Genomic DNA, 17455 nt, shown 5'->3' on the forward strand with positions numbered 1-17455 from the left:
ACATTTGACATTTACATTTAGATTTAACATTTAAATTAAATTTATTTTTAAATTAATTTATTAACCTTCAGGCTATCACCAAAAGCTCAAAACCCAAAAACCATAAATCTTCCATCACTTACTTTTGATGACTGTCTGAACCCCATATATGGTTCATTCACGTTGTTTGGTGTCATTCTGTGCAATACGGTCAGCAAATCCAGTAAAGCATTTCATTCCAAAACACACAGTATATCAATGGTCCGAAAACTGCAAGTGTGAGACTTATGAGCCTTAACTTGCTACAGAAGAAATTGAAAGTTATCCAGCAAATTTAATATGGATGCTGGATCCCTTACGCTTCTTTTGAGCCCAGAAAAGGCCAAAGTATGGGGTTGCATCAACTAGGAATAGCCAATCAGGCACATCTCTCTGAGAACCCCCCTCCCTTACTCTCAGGCTTGTAGTGTTAACCCCAAACGTGTTAACCCCAAACGCACGAACGCTGCCGTGTAGCTGAGAGTGCGCTGAATGCATAGATATGCAACAAGTGGGGCGCTCAGACAGCCTCTCTAATCAGGTCAATTGGCCAGAAAGTGAAGCCTGCTCTTTCCTACCTATGAATTATTGTTGCAGATTGTTAAATATAAGCTTTTAGGGTACAGTGAATGCCAATATAGCATTATAGGGATGTTCTACAACCTCTAAGATTTCATTTGAGCCCTCCCTGGCATCTTTAGGTTTAAACAGACCAGAGTTGTGACCTTTTAGAGTCACAGGACCCAGGCAGATTTGGGGGAAGAATGAAATATCATAAGTATATAAGAAATGGGTCCAATTAATTGTTTTTTTTTAACACTATTTGATTTATTTCGTCATATATGAATACTAGTGCTGAGCAGTGATTAAAATCCTTAAATCTTCCTGTGATGGTGCGTCTTGAGGGAGCCTCACAAGTGCCGTCATTCCTTGCAATGCTATTAACGTTCATCAGACCGACATCTTTCAACACTAATCCACTGCAGTTTGTAGCTAACCACTTAGCTGTGGCATTTGTTAGCTTGTCTTGCTTTTGTTTATCCCACACACTGCATCCAATGTAGACTGCCGAAGTCTCCCTCCGCTGTTTGTTTAGGTGGTGATTTGCTGGCATCAACGGTGTGTATTGCATTCAAGTAATACTTCAGACTCAAAGTACTATGGTGATTCAGCTGATTCAGTATCAGAGTTGTCGTAAATAACCTGTTTCCACGAAACTCTGCCATTCGGAAGATATTTAAATTGTTGATGTCCATGTACAGTAACCTTTACCTGTCTCAATTTATCTGCCGCACTCAGCGCTGCAGCAGTCTTAGGCCCCGCCCCCAACGGTTCTGATTGGTTGAGAAGCGTATCTTGGCGCATTGTCAGCGTTAACAGTGTTATGTTAAAGCGAGATTAACATGTTAATGTTAGCCCCAGTCCTAATAAATACATAAGGCTTCATTCTTTTAGATCCCTTTTGTCTCTAGTTCCTGCTACCAGTCACCATGGAGATATTTGCTTATAAGATAAAAAAGATGAGGGTTTATCAGAAAATTATCTCAGGTTTGTGTCTGTTATTTTGCTTCAGTATAAGTGTAACAAACCCTGTTTCTTTCTTTGAAAACTAAAATGAATTTCCTTTCCAGTGACACTGTGAGCCCTACATTTAGTAACTACAACCATTTTAATTTGAGTTGGCAAATCACCTCCTATTCCACAACATGGGGCTTGGAATCTTTTATTTCAAAGAGCATTCCTATGATTCTCCATTCCTGTTTTAGCTTATGCATTATATATTGCTGTTGTGTTGTATGGTTTATTGATGTTTTTATGTGCTTTCTCATTTCTTATTATTTTAAAAATTATTTTAATTTCTTTTTAACCTTTATCTGCTTATAGCCTTTGGGGGGGAGAGGTATCTCTGAAGCCCTTTCTGCTGCATTGTTATGTGTGAAACCTGCTATTTAAATAAAGACTGACTGATTGATTGATTGATTGACTAATCAGTCATTGACACTGATGACTAATATAGCGTTGTGTGTTGTTGTGTGTCTAGGACCCAGACAGTGACAACACGGCTCTGTGTGTGAAGAACAGATCAGCTTTCGAGCACCAGCACCACCACCTGCTGCACTGCCTGGAGAAAACCACAGTGAGGACACAGGACAAACACCTGCTGAACCCTAGCGTCACTCTGTGACCTATGTGCGGTAGCTGTTAGCTGCTAGTGCTTCGCTGACAGCTATAGCTAGTAGCAGTTAGCTGCCAGTTTTTGGCTGTTAGCTGCTAGTGCTTCGCTGACAGCTGTAGCTAGTAGCAGTTAGCTGCCAGTTTTTGGCTGTTAGCTGCTAGTGCTTCGCTGACAGCTGTAGCTAGTAGCAGTTAGCTGCCAGTTTTTGGCTGTTAGCTGCTAGTGCTTCGCTGACAGCTGTAGCTAGTAGCAGTTAGCTGCCAGTTTTTGGCTGTTAGCTGCTAGTGCTTCGCTGACAGCTGTAGCTAGTAGCAGTTAGCTGCCAGTTTTTGGCTGTTAGCTGCTAGTGCTTCGCTGACAGCACTCAGCTTGTGACTAAACTCTTTTTTCCTTCTTTTCAGAACCACGAGTTCACAGACGAGATGACCTACAGCGAGCTGTGTATGACTGAGTCTGTGGGCTTCCGGACCAGTCGCAGCACCTCGCTGTCCAGCCAGCAGGGGGTGCAGAACAACTCCACGGGCTGCTGCCCCCGCCGGGCCAGGAGGAGGGCCGCCATGCGACTGGCCAATTCCACTGTGTCTGTGAGCCGGGGCAGCGTCCAGGAGCTGGACACCCTGCACATCAAGACCACGTCCATAGCATCACAAAAGTAAGAGGAAGCACGTGTCGTTGATCGGCTGTGCGTGTGTGTGTAGCTACTGCATGAGTGTCTGTGTGTGTTGCTCTCTCCTCAGTCGCTCCAGTCTCAACGCTCAGGCCTCAGACCTGAAGCTCAACTGTGGGGAACCAGACTTCACTGCTGCCATCATCAGCATCCCCACTCCGCCCGCAAACTCGCCTGATGAAAGCCTTCCCTCCTCGCCTGCCCCCATTCCTGGCATCCTGCGCAACACCCGGGCCAGGGCCTTCACCCACGAAACCGTCAAAATATCCTCTTTATAACCTCTGAGCACGCGGCCCCTCCCTGTCACCCACCAGTCTCCCTCCCTACAAGTCCTGAACTTCCCTTGAACCCGGCGCTGCAGGCTGAGCGCTGGGACCGACTGCTGAGGTGGAAGAAACAAATGCAAAAACGTTTCCGGGGACGATGATGACTCTAAGACCTATCACTGCACAAGCGTTCATCCTTCAGAACCTTCAGAACCTCAGACAGACCGGGTCGGTTTTCATCAACATGGCATCTGAAGGTCGTAGCTGTATGTTGCTTTGTGTTGAATCTCTGTACCAGGCGGCTGTGGCTGGAGTCGATACCTACTTCCTTATCGCTATAAATCACACTGGACGACTCTCTGAAGGCTGATGAAAACGTGTTCAGCCTGAGTAAAGGGAGGAACCGTACGTCTTCAGTCAGATGTGAACGAAGGAACAGACAACTTTTATTCTATTTATTCTAACAGTTGCTGAAATTAAACAACAAAGCTGCTGAAAATCTTAAAAAGTGAACTGATCTATGCTAAACCTTAAAACTGCTCCCAAACTTGCAACGAGCTGAATGCAACCTATGGAGCTGGACCTAGTTTCTGGACTGGTCTGACTGTCACAGCTGTCCTGAAATGAAAGCCTTCCAAAATATGCAACATTACAACAAGCAGGAAAACTAGCATCAACAGAATAATAACTTCAATGGTCATGTACGTGTTTAGATCTTTGGTCTTTATTGCAGGAAACAAACTAAAGTATCTAAGATGCTCATTAGTTCTGGGATCACAAAGTGTATTTAACACATTCAAATGGACATGGAAAAGCAAAGCCAACAGCTGCTCGGCATCAGGGTGTGTTTGTCCTGATGAAGTGCACTCTGGGAAGAAGACCTTTTCAAACAATCTAAACTGGGCAGTGAAATCTGAGCTCAGTTCCTTTCATTCGGCATCAGAGTGAAACCCACCAGAACCAGGCTTTCCTTAGAGTGCACCGCATCAGAGGCCCACCTTCCCTCACTGTAACATATCTGCCACCTGCATCCTTCAAACAGCTCCTCAAACCAAAAACAAGGAGAGCGGAGGTGGTTGGCTTCCTCTGTGCATGAAGTAGCTGATCCCAGCAGCATCCACCACCAAACACACCAAGAGGAGAAAGCTCCTCTGTTCGTTTGCATGAAGACTTTAGTTTGTTCTCTTCTGTTTGTCCTTTGAGGCCAGTCTGCACCACCACACATGAACTGATGAGGCCAGTTCCTCGGCAGGAAGCGGTGAAGATTGTGAATGTGTGTGTTTGTACGACGAGCTGTCACATATGCATGAATACCGTTATAGGTATTGTCTCCGTTTTCTCGGAGGTGACGAGGCGCCGCCTGTCCACTGGATGCAGCCAATAAGTGTTGGTTTGTCTGAAGTGGAGCAAACACAGGCCTGGTGCTCATTTAGTGAACCGGCGACGCCTGACTAGGAGAAAACAGCATTAAAGCACAGGTGTATATTCCATCCCACTAATAAAGAGACAGAACCGGAACCTGGAGCCGGGTTTTTCTTGCGGTTCCACACTCGCTATGACGACGCTCACACTGCTTCACATTGCTGCTGTAATGAACCTCTGAGTGGCCTTGTTCTACACGTTGATGGAACCGTCATGAATGAGGCCAAGGAGCAGTTGCTTCATCATCCTCATCATCACTAGCAGCAGTAGCTGTCATTGGACTGTGTCCAGTAATGAACCCGAAGACTCCAGTAGAACAGAAACACGTCAGTGAAGTTCAGTCTGAGACTCTTCTCTCAGTTGTTGTAGCAGGTTTAGATTGAATTAACCACATCCAGCATTGGTGGATGCTTACTAGAACAATGTACTTCAATAAACAATGGGTATAGATGATTATAAATGAGTATAGTTGATTATTGATTATAGATGATTATAAATGATTGATTATTATTGATTATTGGCACGAGGTTTCACATCAACCATCTACAGAAACGTCTGCCTCCTCGTTTCTGTCGTTTCTGTGAGCACAGGAAAATGAAATACAGAACCATGAAACTAATAACGCTGCTTCGGCGTTTTACTGCAAACGTTGCGTGGCAGCGCCCTCCAGTGGCCACGACGCGTCGGGTCATGATGCGGAGATGTAGCGTTGTAGCTTGAATTTACAGGTCTGAACAGGTTGCATTTCTATAGAAACGCCTCCTCCTCCAGCTGCGAAACCAATCTAACCTTAGCAAATGTGTCAACATGACAACAAAATCAATAACAATAACGTTATTAATAGAGCACTTATCAAACAAGTTACACAATGTAAACTCTGTCCTCTCTAAACATTGAAAGGCAGCGGCGGCCTCCACACAAACGTGCAGGCAGCTTCTTCATGGCCTGAAGGGGGTGAGCACCGATATGAGGTTCCAGCTCCACAGAAGCAGCAGAAGCATGTCAGAAAACCTCAGGTTGTGTGTGAACCAGTCACATGATTCCAACCTCCACTGTGTCTGACTCTGACGTTCTGGCTGTGAGGACACCGGCCGGTTCTCCTCCCTGAAGGTTCTGATGGTGGAGGTCACGGTGAAGCTGCACTCGTCGTCCAGCCTCCCTCATTGTCACCCGGACAAGGACGTGCTCAGCTACTGCACAACAACTACTCCAGTTTCATCCCAGACCGATTGTCCCCTTTGGCCTTCCTCATTCTTCTCCTCCTCCTCCTCTTCAATCTATTCTTTCATTTCTCAGTGGATCCATTGTTTTATAACTCAAAGAACTGATTCGGGCCCCTTTTTCTGTTAAAGCCTCTTATTGATGTGTGTTAAAATTGAAATGATGCGTTGCTAATTGCGTTCCAGTTGTGACTGAATGAAGATTTTGATATCAGTGTTTTCTCGATTCCCGGGGCGGACCGGGTGCCTCTGTGTGGAGTTTGCATGTTCTCCCCGTGTTCGCTGTGACTGGTTGTCTGCGTGTGTGTTGCCCTGCGATGGCTGCACCTGTGCAGGGAGGACCCGCCTCTCGCCCACAGACAGCTGGGATGGGCTGCAGCTCCACCCGCGACCCCACGTACGGGATAAGGCGGTAGAAGATGGATGGATGGATGGAACCGGACAACTCAGTAGCAAAAAATGAAATAACCCTAACCCTAAAAAATAAATTACAATAAAAAAAGTAATAAATACCAATAGAGAAAAAAGAAGAGTAAATACAACCACTAAGAGTATGTTATTGTTTACTTATCTTTGCAGGTGTGGAGGTGAATGTACCTAATAATATTGCGTGGGTAGCACGTGGCACTGATAACAGTTAACATGACGTAATGCGGAGTTCAGGAGGCCGACGGTCCGGTGGTGGGAACGGTCTTTCAGTCTTGAGGTGCACGCAGTCCCGAACCGTGGGCACCGCGATGCAGCGGGCTCTCAGCGCTTGGCGAGGATGCTGTGATCGTACAAACGCGGCCGCTGCAGCTCGAGCATCGCACGCGGTGGCGTGTCTGGGATCGGTTGCATTCAGGCGCGGCGGCTTCGTGCGGTGGCTTATGGGAAGTCAGTTCAGGCGTCCACCTGCAGCGTTTATTACTCCGCCGTTGATGTCCGTTTCCTTGTTGACGACAGTGTCTCAGTCGTCGTTAGAACCAGACAGGGAACCGGTGCCGGTACCGATGCTCACTTAGAAAGCGAGCATTGACTTCCAGACGTTCTCAGAGCCGGTGGTCGTCGCTTCTCTGTGCGGGACACACCTGGAGGAGTCACCTGTCGTCCCGCCTCGGCCTCATGACATCGCACCGAACCGAGACATAAACTCCGACGGAATAAACGGACCCACAGACACCATGGATTCATTGCATTCAGGAGAGAAGTTCAGTCCGAAACAGGTGAGTCGGGCACAATCAAAGTGACGTCACAGCTCGTGCGTGTTTGTCAGTACCAGCGGAACCTAGAACCGTATCAGCAGAGGAAGTTTGTGTGCTAATAGTAATAAAAAAGGTGAAGGCGCTGAACTGTGTTTTTACTGCTTTGAATATGTTTATAACATTTCTAAATTAGTTATGATGACTTAAAGAACAAGTCAATACACAAACAGATTTAACCTGATAAACTACATGTAATGGTCAAATGATTTTGACAACGGAAAATCATGAAACAGCAGATGTCAGGCAGAACCAGCTGCTGTCTGACGTGAGGGGGACGTGGACCGGGCGGCAGACGTGACGTCGTGTTGTTTTTGTAGTCGGACCCACGGGTTCCTCCAGGTCCAGTTTGATGTTGCTTCCTGCTCTAAGTTCTGACACCAGTCAGTGCTGGAGCCCCTTAAAGAACCAAGAACCGGTGCAGGGGTCTGCTCAGAGCTGGTTCTTTAGCCTGGGTCCTGTTCCTCTGCTCTCACCCCGACCGGTGGAGGCAGATGGCCGCCCACACTAAGCTCAGTTCTGTCAAGCAGCTTGGGTTGCTGGACTCTGGACTTTCTGGATGGTTTGGTTCTGAGAGTTGCTGCCGAAACTGGGCGTGAATCCGAGGTGTGAGCAGGATTCGACTCGCTGCCATCTAAATGCATTCCAGTCCAGCACCGCCCTGCTGCGCTTGGTGGCTGAACAGGTTCTCTTGGCTCCGCTAACCTTAACCCTGTCCAAACAGACTGGCACCATGTCATTCTCATCACTCTATCTACAGAACCACGAATGTGAGGAGACGTTCCTTCCAGCCTCAGACCCCAAGCATCTGGAGAAGAAGCCGGGCCGCAGGAAGCACCTGGGGATCGTAGTGGGCCTGCTGGTTCTGGCAGCGGGTCTGGGTCTGCTCATCGGACTGCTGGTCTGGCACTTCCACTGTGAGCTCAGTTCATCAACTTTCATGTAACCTGTGAGGGCTAACAACACCGGGCCAGTTCTGGCTGGAGTAGCGGTGCTGGGCCGAGTCCAGTTAATTTTCTGACTCACTGCTCCACAGAGTCCTAAAACCTCTCCCTCTCTTTCTCCTCCCCCGTCTCAGTTCGCAGTGAGTTGCGAGTCAGGCGCGTTTACGTGGGGGCTCTGGGAATCCGTGAGCTCCGTTTCCAGCCGGCGTTTGAAGACTCCAGCAGCTCCCAGTTCAGTAACCTGGCTCTTGTGGTCGGGCAGCAGGTGAGAGAGCTGCGGCATCTTCAGCTTCTTCTTCCAACTGGTGACATTATTAAAGCTTGACGTTTGTCTCTCAGCTCAGTCAGCTTTACTCCAAGAAGTCGGTGCTGGCCCAGTTCTTCAAAGGCTCCACAGTCCAGGCCTTCAGGTACGGCATCATGAAGTTCTGTTGGTGATTAACCAGACTTACAGAGGTGAACCTTGGTCGGAACCAAGCCCTGTAGGCTCGGTACTGGACTCCAGGCCGACCCGGCTCCTCTGTCTCAAACAAAAGGACGAGCAGATTTCCTCACTGACGTTCAGCCTGTGCCTCGTGTTGCAGTGAGGACGATGGAGGCGGCAGCGGCGTGGTGGCGTACTACCAGTCTGAGTTCAGCGTCCCCGTCGCTCAGCAGGAGGCGCTGGACCAAGCCATCGATTCTCTGGAGTCGTCCACAGAAAGCCTGAAGGCAGGGAAGGGGCGAACGCTGGGCAGACGCCTCGGCGCCGGCAGCGTGGTCTCAGGTCTGAGCTTCTACGGGTTTCCTGCTGTGGTCGTGTTAGTTCAGCTCAGTCGGACCTGAAGCGCTGCTGTTGAACTGAACTGAGAACAAGTATTTACCTGTCGACCAGGACATCCAGTGGTGGCGTCGGGTCAGGTCACGTGATGTCTGTCTGAGGAAGACGGTCCAAAAACTTTAGTTGAAATGATGAAGAAAGTAAAATCTTTCTAGTTTTATAAATAAAAAAAAATGAACACTAATAAATTTATGTACCAAGTTACTGTTGGTACAATTTAAAATGTATGTTACTGTTACAGCATTTGTTATTATTTAATCACATTTCACACATGAAGAACTGTTGATGTGTACTTCTGATTCGTTTCTCAGCTGTAGATTCACGAATGACACGGAAATCATTAGGTAAGATCTGCTTTCTCTGTTCATACAGTTCAGATTGGACTTGAGAATGTTCTGTCTGATGAATCCTGCTGTTTCCAGTCAGGACGTCCTCCAGCCTCCGCGCCAGCGAGGCAGGGACGCTCCAGTCTCCGGGCTTTCCAGACACCCCGTACCCCCCCAACAGCTACCTGGAGTGGAGGCTGCGGGCCGACCCCGGCCACCGGGTCCAGCTGGACTTCCACACCCTGATCCTGGAGGACGACTGTCAGCAAGACTTCATCAAAGTCTACGACTCTCTGGCGCCTATCGAGCAGCGAGCGCTGACAGAGTGAGACGCAGTTTGTCTGTTTCATGATGGTGGACGGCTGTTGCTGAAGTTTCAGCTTCATTTTCAGACACATTTTGTTCATTTATTTCTTCTCCCACAAACGTCGTAGCAGCTTTTCGGGCTTAACCTCCTGTAACTCTATGACCTTGATCTCTCCTCAGACAGTGTGGATATCCTCACAGCTCATTGTCCTTTCTGTCCTCTGGAAGTGTCATGTTGTTGACGCTGGTCACTAGTGACAAGAAGAACTTCCCTGGTTTCAGGGCCAACTACTCCCAGATCCCTCTGACCGAGCTCAGTACGACCAAGTCTTGCTCACTAATTGGCTCTGGGTGAAGTTGCAGCTACTTTAAGCATGACCTTGTGTTTTGGTCTAGATTGTGGAGGGACGCTCACTGCAGACAGAGGCTTCATCTCCTCACCTTACTTCCCAGTCTCCTATCCCCCAAGCACCACCTGCACCTGGACCATCGAGGTGAGTCCATGTGACCCCTGGGCCGTAATGATTCAATTCAATTAAATTTTATTTATATAGCGCCAAATCACAACAAAGTTATCTCAAGGCACTTTACAAAGTAAGGTTTAAGACCTCACACAACTAAACCCAACAAATCCCACATACAGCAAGCATTTAATTTGACAGCAACAGTGGAGAGGAAAAACTCCCTCTCTAACGAGGAAGAAACCTCCAGCAGAACCAGACTGGATGTGGGCGGCCATCTGCCTCGACCGGTTGGGGTGAGGGGGGGGAAGCACAGCAACAGAGAAAAGCACAGCAACAGAGAAAAGCACAGCAACAGAGAAAAGCACAGCAACATGAATGAATAAATGGTGCTTCCAGATGAGGCTCATCCTCTGGAGAGCAGGAGAGCAGGACAGTGCTGCCATGAGCCGGCACAGGTCAACAGGATCAACATTCTGTAAATCATTTAACATGAGCAAATATTAGCCATGAGTTGACGATGGAAAGAAAATGTTTCACTTAATTAGACACGTGTACAGTTTTGACGAGCCGCTCATCAAAAAACTTAAATCTGTGTTGTTTTTTTCAGGTCTCTGAGGAAAAGTTCGTAAAAGTTAACTTCAACAAGTTTGTGGTTGGAAAGGAAAGCGCTCAGTGTCCTAATGACTACGTGGAGGTCAACGAGCAGAGGTCAGAGAGGTTCCTGCCTCAGTCTGTCAGCTGCATGAGCTCAGCCAGATGATACGTACTAGTGTTAAGACCACATGGGTGTCGTAGCCTAATAAGAATAAGAAAACCTTTAATAGTCCCGCAGTGGGGAAATTACCTCTCACAACAGCAGTACAGATGAGCAAGAATACAGGTACAGAACAGTTTGTGTTGGCACAGTACAAAGCAGTACAGTACAGTTAGAGTGAGTATGAGGTCATTGCAGGGTTATTGCACAGTAATGGGTATAAGATTTGTGCCGGTAACAATATACATGATTGTTCACAGATTTACACAAATATTGTGCAGAGCAGGTTGCTATATAAACCACTGATGCAGTGGGTGAGTGACTGTGGTGGGATGTGGTCAACAGTTCTGATTTATACAGTCTGACAGCAGCAGGTAGGAAGGATCTACGATATCTCTCCTTCACACAGCGAGGGTGGATCAGTCTGCTACTGAAGCTGCTCTCCAGAGCAGACAGTGAGTCCTCCAGTGGGTGAGAGACCTGGTCCATGATGGATGTCAGTTTAGCCAGGACCCTTCTCTCACCCACCTCCTGCACCGTGTCCAGAGTGCAGCCCAGGACAGAGCTGGACCTCTTGATGATCCTGTCCAGTCTCTTCCTGTCCCTCACTGTGATGCTGCTGCTCCAGCAGACCACACCGTACAGGATGGCTGATGCCACCACAGAGTCATAGAAGGTCTTCAGGAGTGGCCCCCTCACTCCAAAAGGCCGCAGTCTCCTCAGCAGGTAGAGTCTGCTCTGACCCTTCCTGTACAGTGCATCCGTGTTATGAGTCCAGTCCAGTTTATTGTTCAGATGCACTCCCAGGTACTTGTAAGAGTCCACTCTCTCAATGTCCCTTCCCTGGATGTGCATCGGTGGGATGACAGCAGGCTGCTGTCTGCGGAAATCCACCACCATCTCCTTCGTTTTCCCTACATTGATCAGGAGGTGGTTCCGCTGGCACCAGTCCACAAAGTTCTGAGTGAGTCCTCTGTACTCTGCATCGTCATCATTGGTGATCAGTCCGACGATCGCAGAGTCATCAGAGAACTTCTGCAGAACACAGCTGTCCGTGTTGTGTCTGAAGTCTGACGTGTAGAGGGTGAAAAGGAAGGGGGCCAGTACAGTCCCCTGTGGGGCCCCCACACTGCAGGTCAGAGTGTCAGACACACAGTCCCTGGCTCTCACAAACTGAGGCCTGTTTGTGAGAAAGTCCATAATCCACTCCGTCAGATGAAGGTCCACACCAGCCTCCTCCAGTTTGTGTTTCAGAAGCATCGGCTGGATGGTGTTGAAGGCACTGGAGAAGTCAAAGAACATGATCCTCACAGTGCTGCCGGGCTTCTCTAGGTGGGAAAGGGCTCGATGTAGGAGGAAGATGACGGCGTCGTCTACTCCTATGCCGTGTCGGTAGGCGAACTGCAGCGGGTCCAGGTAGGTTCCCACTGCAGAGCGGAGGTGACCCAGGACCAGTCTCTCCAGTGTCTTCATCAGGTGTGATGTCAGAGCCACTGGTCTGAAGCTGCTGGGGTCTTTGGCGTGCGGTGTCTTGGGCACTGGTACCACGCAGGAGGTCTTCCAGAGCTGTGGTACCACCCTCAGCTTGAGGCTCAGGTTGAAGACATGCTCCATAACTCCACACAGTTCGCCTGCACAGGACTTAAGGAGTCTGGAGCTGATGCCGTCTGGTCCAGCTGCTTTCCTGGCCTTGATCTTCCTGAGCTCACTTCTCACCTGGGTGCTGGAGAAGGATAGGGGTGGAGGGAGTGTCTTAGTGTGGTGTGAAGTGAGGGGTTGAGGAAGTGACTCAGTGTGGTGTGAAGTGAGGGGGTGTGGTTGGGATGAGTCGCCAGTCGTCAGGGCTGAGGGTAGAGGGCTTTGTGTAAAGGTGTGAAGGGCTGTGGGGGCTGGTAATCCAGTGGTATGAGGTGACAAGAGGTTCGGAGGCAGCTGCTGGGAGGTGTGAGTGGGTGCTTGGTCAAACCTATTAAAGTGTGAGTTCAGCTCGTTGACCCAGCTCAGGTCCCCCTCAGCCTGTGGGTGTGGAGCTTTGAAGCCTGAGATGGTTTTCAGGCTCCTCCACACCTCACTGACATTGTTCTGCTGCAGCTGCTCCTCCATCTTCCTCCTGTAGCTGGACTTCCCCTCACGGATTTTCCTCCTCAGCTCCTTCTGCACCCTCCTCAGCTCCTCCCTGTCCCCTGATTTAAATGCTCTCTTCTTCCCCTTTAGCAGAGCTTTAATATCAGGGGTGACCCACGGCTTGTTGTTGGTGAAACACCGAACCCGCCTGGTGGGAACAGTGTTTTCACAGCAGAAGTTTATGTAGTCCGTTACACAGTCTGTTATTGCGTTAATGTCCTCCCCATGTGGGTCGCAGAGCTCCGTCCACACAGTGGTGTTAAAACAGTCCCTGAGAGCCTCCTCGCTCTCAGCTGTCCACCTCTTCACTGTGCTGCCTGTGTACAACAGGTTTATACACAGGCAGGAGATGCAGGATGTTGTGGTCAGCTCTGCCCAGCGGTGGGAGGGAGGATGCAGCGTAGGCCTCTTTGGTGTTGGCATAGAATAAGTCCAGTGTTTTATTGTCTCTGGTGGGGCAGGTCACATACTGGGTGTATGTAGGCAGAGCAGCTGAAGGAGGTGCGTGGTTAAAGTCCCCAGAGATCAGGAAGAGGGCCTGTGGGTGCTGTGTTTGCAGCCTGCTGGTGACTGAGAGCAGGGTCTCAGAAGCTGTGTCAGCGTTAGCGGAGGGTGGGACGTACACAGCAATTATTATAACGTGTGTGAACTCCCGTGGCAGGTAGAATGGCCCCATGCCCACCGCTAACAGCTCAATGTCTCTGTTACACAGCTTCATTTTGACAGTGCAATGTCGTGGCATACACCACCTGATGTTCACAAACACAGCCAGACCCCCTCCCTTCCTCTTACCGCTGTTCTCCGTTCTGTCCGCACGTAGCAGATGAAAATTGTCCAGTGCGACATTCGAGTCCGGGATGAGTGACGTCAGCCAGGTGTCCGTGAACAGCAGGACGCTGCTCGTTCTGTACTCCAGCTGGTACCGTGTGAGCGCCGCGAGCTCGTCGATCTTGTTGGGGAGAGATCTCACGTTCCCCATTATAACGGATGGGGACAGCGGGCCTGAAGCGTCTCGTTTTCTCCCGTCGTAGTTTTCCGGCGCGGCGCCCACGTCGGGACTTCACCAGCACCTCAGCGGTGATCTCGTGTCTGTCTCTGGGCAGAACTACGGCGCTGCGCAGCGCGATCAGCTGCTCCGCAGTGTAAACAATGCGCGCTCTGACCCCGACGCACATCGTAGCTTTAAAAACAGCGTTTGTACTGCGCCAAACTTAGAAAAACTATAAAAAAGCTGTGTACAGGTTGTGTACACTAATGTTACTAACAACACACTAGAAAGGTAAACTTAAATAAGTGAAGAAAGTAATAAATAGAAGTAAGAGGACAGGAGCTGTTGTGACCAGCAGCTCGACCGGCGCCGGAGAAAAAAAAAAAAAAAAAAGTCCAATGTCCAAGGCTCAAGTAGAGCAGGAATAGGTTGTGATTCAAAATGATTCAATGTTTCATGAATACATTTCCTGCTTCACAGACTCTGTGGCAGCACCCTGAGAAGCAAAGTGATCACCTCCCACAGCAACAAGATGACCGTCACCTTTCAGTCCGACTCGTCCTACGTTGACCAGGGTTTTATGGCCGAGTACGAAGCCTTCGTCCCGACCAATCGTAAGTAGGACTGAGGCCACGCGTTCTGTGGGACGTGTCTGCGGGTTTCATAGTGGGTTTCCTGCGTCTTGTTCAGCTTGTCCAGGAAGGTTTCAGTGCAGCAACAACCTGTGTCTCAACAACGACCTGCACTGCGACGGCTGGAACGACTGTGGAGATGGAAGTGACGAGTTCAACTGCAGTGAGTGTGGAGGCGACGCGATGGAGGCAAAGGTTGGTTCCACGTCCTTGGAAAACGCACCAACACGCTTTTCTCTGTGTTGAACCAGCGTGTGGAGCTTCTCAGCTGAGGTGCAGGAACGGTCACTGCAAACCAAGGTTCTGGCAATGCAACGGCATCGACGACTGTGGCGACAACACTGACGAGGAGAACTGTGGTGGGTTGAGTTCAGGGCTCAGCTTGTGACACGTCACTGCTGTTCTATTTCCACCCGCTTTGGATGTTATCAGCCATAACGAATGGGCTAATCAGAACTTACCAGCGCATTCGTACGGGCCAGTAGGGGCCTGCTCCGCCTCCTCGCTAACAGCTAACAGCTAGCAGCTAGCTAAGTTGCTATGTTAAGCAGCTTCAGAGGTTATTGTGGTTAGGGTTAGGGCTGGATAACGGGTGGGGGGTTCAGGTTACAGTTAGCTAACACAATACCGCTAGATATTTGCTAAGTTATGCTCGCTAATAAATCAAAATCAAAAACTTCGATCCTCCCGTCTGAACAACAACCGCTCAGCAGCACCCCTACTGACTCTGCTGGTTAAATCATCCAAGCCGTGATCAACCTTACGGATCAATGACAGCGACCTACTGCACCTATTCACCGCTGCCAGCAGGTAGATGGGCACCTACCGGCTCATACGTATGGGCTCATAACCACTGATAATGACCATCAAATGGCGTGATAACGTTTGAAGCCGCTGCTAATTCTCTGTGCTTCGTAGGAAACTGCAAACCTGGAGAGTTTCCCTGCAGAAACGGTCGCTGTGTCTCCAAGACGTTGAAGTGCGATGGACAAGACAACTGCTGGGATGGATCAGATGAGTCTAAATGTGACCGATGTAGGAAGCAGCAGCAGCAGCAGGCGTCTGGAGGTCCAGTGGGTCTGGTTCTGACTCTGTGTGTGCTGTCGTTCAGCTCTGGTGCTGCAGCAGTGCACTGACTTCACCTTCCGCTGCCGGGACGGACGCTGCATCAGCAAGCTGAACCCAGAGTGTGACGGACAGATGGACTGCGAGGACGGCTCCGATGAGAACAACTGCAGTGCGTCTGCGTCACACGTACGGTCCATAGCTGCGGTGGTTCCGGTCCACTTCTCAACCTTGTGCGTGGCTGTCTGTGTTGCCAGGATGTGGGCTGACGCCGTACCGCAGCTCTCGCATCGTGGGAGGCCAAGCATCGCAGGAAGGCGAGTGGCCCTGGCAGGTCAGCCTCCACATCCGGGGCACGGGACACGTGTGTGGGGCGTCTGTGCTGAGCGAGCGCTGGCTGCTGACCGCCGCCCACTGCGTCCACGACACCAGCGCTAACAAGTAAGACCACACCCACTCCCACCACACCAGATCCTCTGGTGTGGTGGGAGCTGACCTCCACCGTATGACGCAGGTACTCGCAGGCCGACCTGTGGCAGGCCTTCCTGGGCCTGCACACACAGGGTCAGACCAACGAGTGGACGGTGCGTAGGAACATCAAGAGGATCATCCGCCACCAGGACTACGACCCGGTCACCTATGACCACGATGTTGCCCTGATGGAGCTGGACTCTGACGTCAGCCTCAACCAGTACATCTGGCCCATCTGTCTGCCCTCCGCCACCTACGACTTCCCCGCAGGCCAAGATGCGTGGATCACTGGCTGGGGAGCCATCAGAGAAGGAGGTGAGCTCATGCTGAACGCTTGTGTTCCGGTTCTGGTCTGGTGGGTTAACGTCTGTGTCCTCTGTCAGGCTCTGCTGCCACTGTCCTGCAGAAGGCAGAGGTTCGGATCATCAACAGCACCGTGTGCAACAGTCTGCTGAGTGACGAAATCACAGACAACATGCTGTGTGCCGGAGTCCTGAAAGGAGGTGTGGACGCGTGTCAGGTACCGATCAACAATCCAAGGTGCTAGCATTGAGCTCGACCCGTCTGTCCAGACTAAAAGCACAGCTTGCGCTGCTCACTGGCAATTAAAAAAACATTATGATGGATTCGGTCATCGGTCACTTTGAATCAACGCATCTGCAAATTGACTACATGTAAACATAAGTGCAGACAGCGGTTGTGTTCTACTGTGTGAATTCTTAGTCACAGTCAGAACCTGTGACCCTGACCCATATCTCTGCCCTCAGGGAGATTCCGGGGGACCCCTGTCCGTCAGCACCGCCGGGCGGGCCTTCCTGGCCGGTGTTGTGAGCTGGGGCGATGGCTGTGGGCGGCGGAACAGACCTGGCGTCTACACCAGAATCACCAAATACCGCGGCTGGATTCAAGAACAGAGCGGAGTGTAGCTGCAGGCTCCGCCTCCCAGAGGCTCAGACGCCGGAATCATCCACATAATCTGCTTTGGTGATTGATCAGAGTCAACGATGCTGAACTGTCCCAGCCTGAAACGTCAGCTGATGTCATTCTTATTTTTTAGACAGAGATGTTTTATTCACATTTCTAAACAAAGAGTTTCTCATGTCTTGTAAGTTGTGCCAAGCTTCAGGGATTCAAGATGGGTTGATGTAAAAATCAGTCTTCATTCATTCAGTTTGTACTCTCATCTTATTTCTTGTTGAATCTGTTTGACTTTGATTTGCATCCTGTAACCAGCTGAATTTCATATCTTTAACATTAATCACATTTATGTAAAATCATGTGTTTCTGGTCATTTGTCTTGCTGAGGCTAATTAGTGTTGTTTCAAGCACCAACTCATTGAATCAGGAACTCTGCAGTTTTACATGTGGACCAAAACGCAGGAAGCGGATTCGCATTCAGATGCTGGACGCCAGCGATGAAGCAGCCGCAGAACCGGGCCCCAAAAGACTGGGAGGAGGTGAAGAAGGAGGACCTGGAGGAGAAAGACTGGGTGGAGGAGGAGGAGATGGAGACAAAGGGGGACATGGAGGAGAAAGATTTGGAGGAGGTGG

The 17455-nt window shown here is 49.7% G+C and overlaps 2 protein-coding genes across 8 annotated transcripts in view; both read left to right on the forward strand.

Moving 5' to 3' along the window:
- Nucleotides 1–5009, forward strand: part of kcnd1 (potassium voltage-gated channel, Shal-related subfamily, member 1) — a 22409-nt gene extending 17400 nt beyond the window's left edge. For all 5 annotated transcript variants that reach the window (XM_029156090.3, XM_029156091.3, XM_029156092.3 and 2 more), the window contains 3 exons: nt 2060–2155; nt 2596–2846; nt 2932–5009. In XM_029156090.3, coding sequence (XP_029011923.1) covers nt 2060–2155; nt 2596–2846; nt 2932–3139 — 555 coding nt within the window. In that variant the 3' untranslated portion in view covers nt 3140–5009. The remainder of the gene's footprint in view (nt 1–2059; nt 2156–2595; nt 2847–2931) is intronic.
- A 1375-nt stretch (nt 5010–6384) lies between these two features.
- Nucleotides 6385–17181, forward strand: st14b (ST14 transmembrane serine protease matriptase b). Of its 3 annotated transcripts, none has more exons than XM_029156088.3 (19): nt 6385–6974; nt 7771–7927; nt 8089–8219; nt 8294–8364; nt 8539–8720; nt 9086–9118; nt 9197–9425; nt 9587–9723; nt 9803–9900; nt 10478–10578; nt 14217–14350; nt 14427–14531; nt 14620–14727; nt 15287–15394; nt 15480–15605; nt 15691–15874; nt 15948–16219; nt 16288–16407; nt 16672–17181. In XM_029156088.3, exons 1-19 carry the CDS (start codon nt 6933–6935, stop codon nt 16890–16892), a joined length of 2559 nt encoding a protein of 852 aa, XP_029011921.1. In that variant the 5' UTR covers nt 6385–6932; the 3' UTR covers nt 16893–17181. The 3 variants fall into 3 exon arrangements, with proteins under 3 accessions (XP_029011921.1, XP_029011919.1, XP_029011922.1); XM_029156086.3 differs by having other exon boundaries at nt 6395–6974; nt 15287–15403; XM_029156089.3 differs by having other exon boundaries at nt 6406–6974; nt 15287–15403; nt 16288–16424.
- The last annotated feature ends 274 nt before the right edge of the window (nt 17182–17455 follow it).

The sequence above is a fragment of the Betta splendens genome, chromosome 7, assembly GCF_900634795.4.
Source record: "Betta splendens chromosome 7, fBetSpl5.4, whole genome shotgun sequence".
In the NCBI taxonomy this organism is placed as follows: domain Eukaryota; kingdom Metazoa; phylum Chordata; class Actinopteri; order Anabantiformes; family Osphronemidae; genus Betta; species Betta splendens.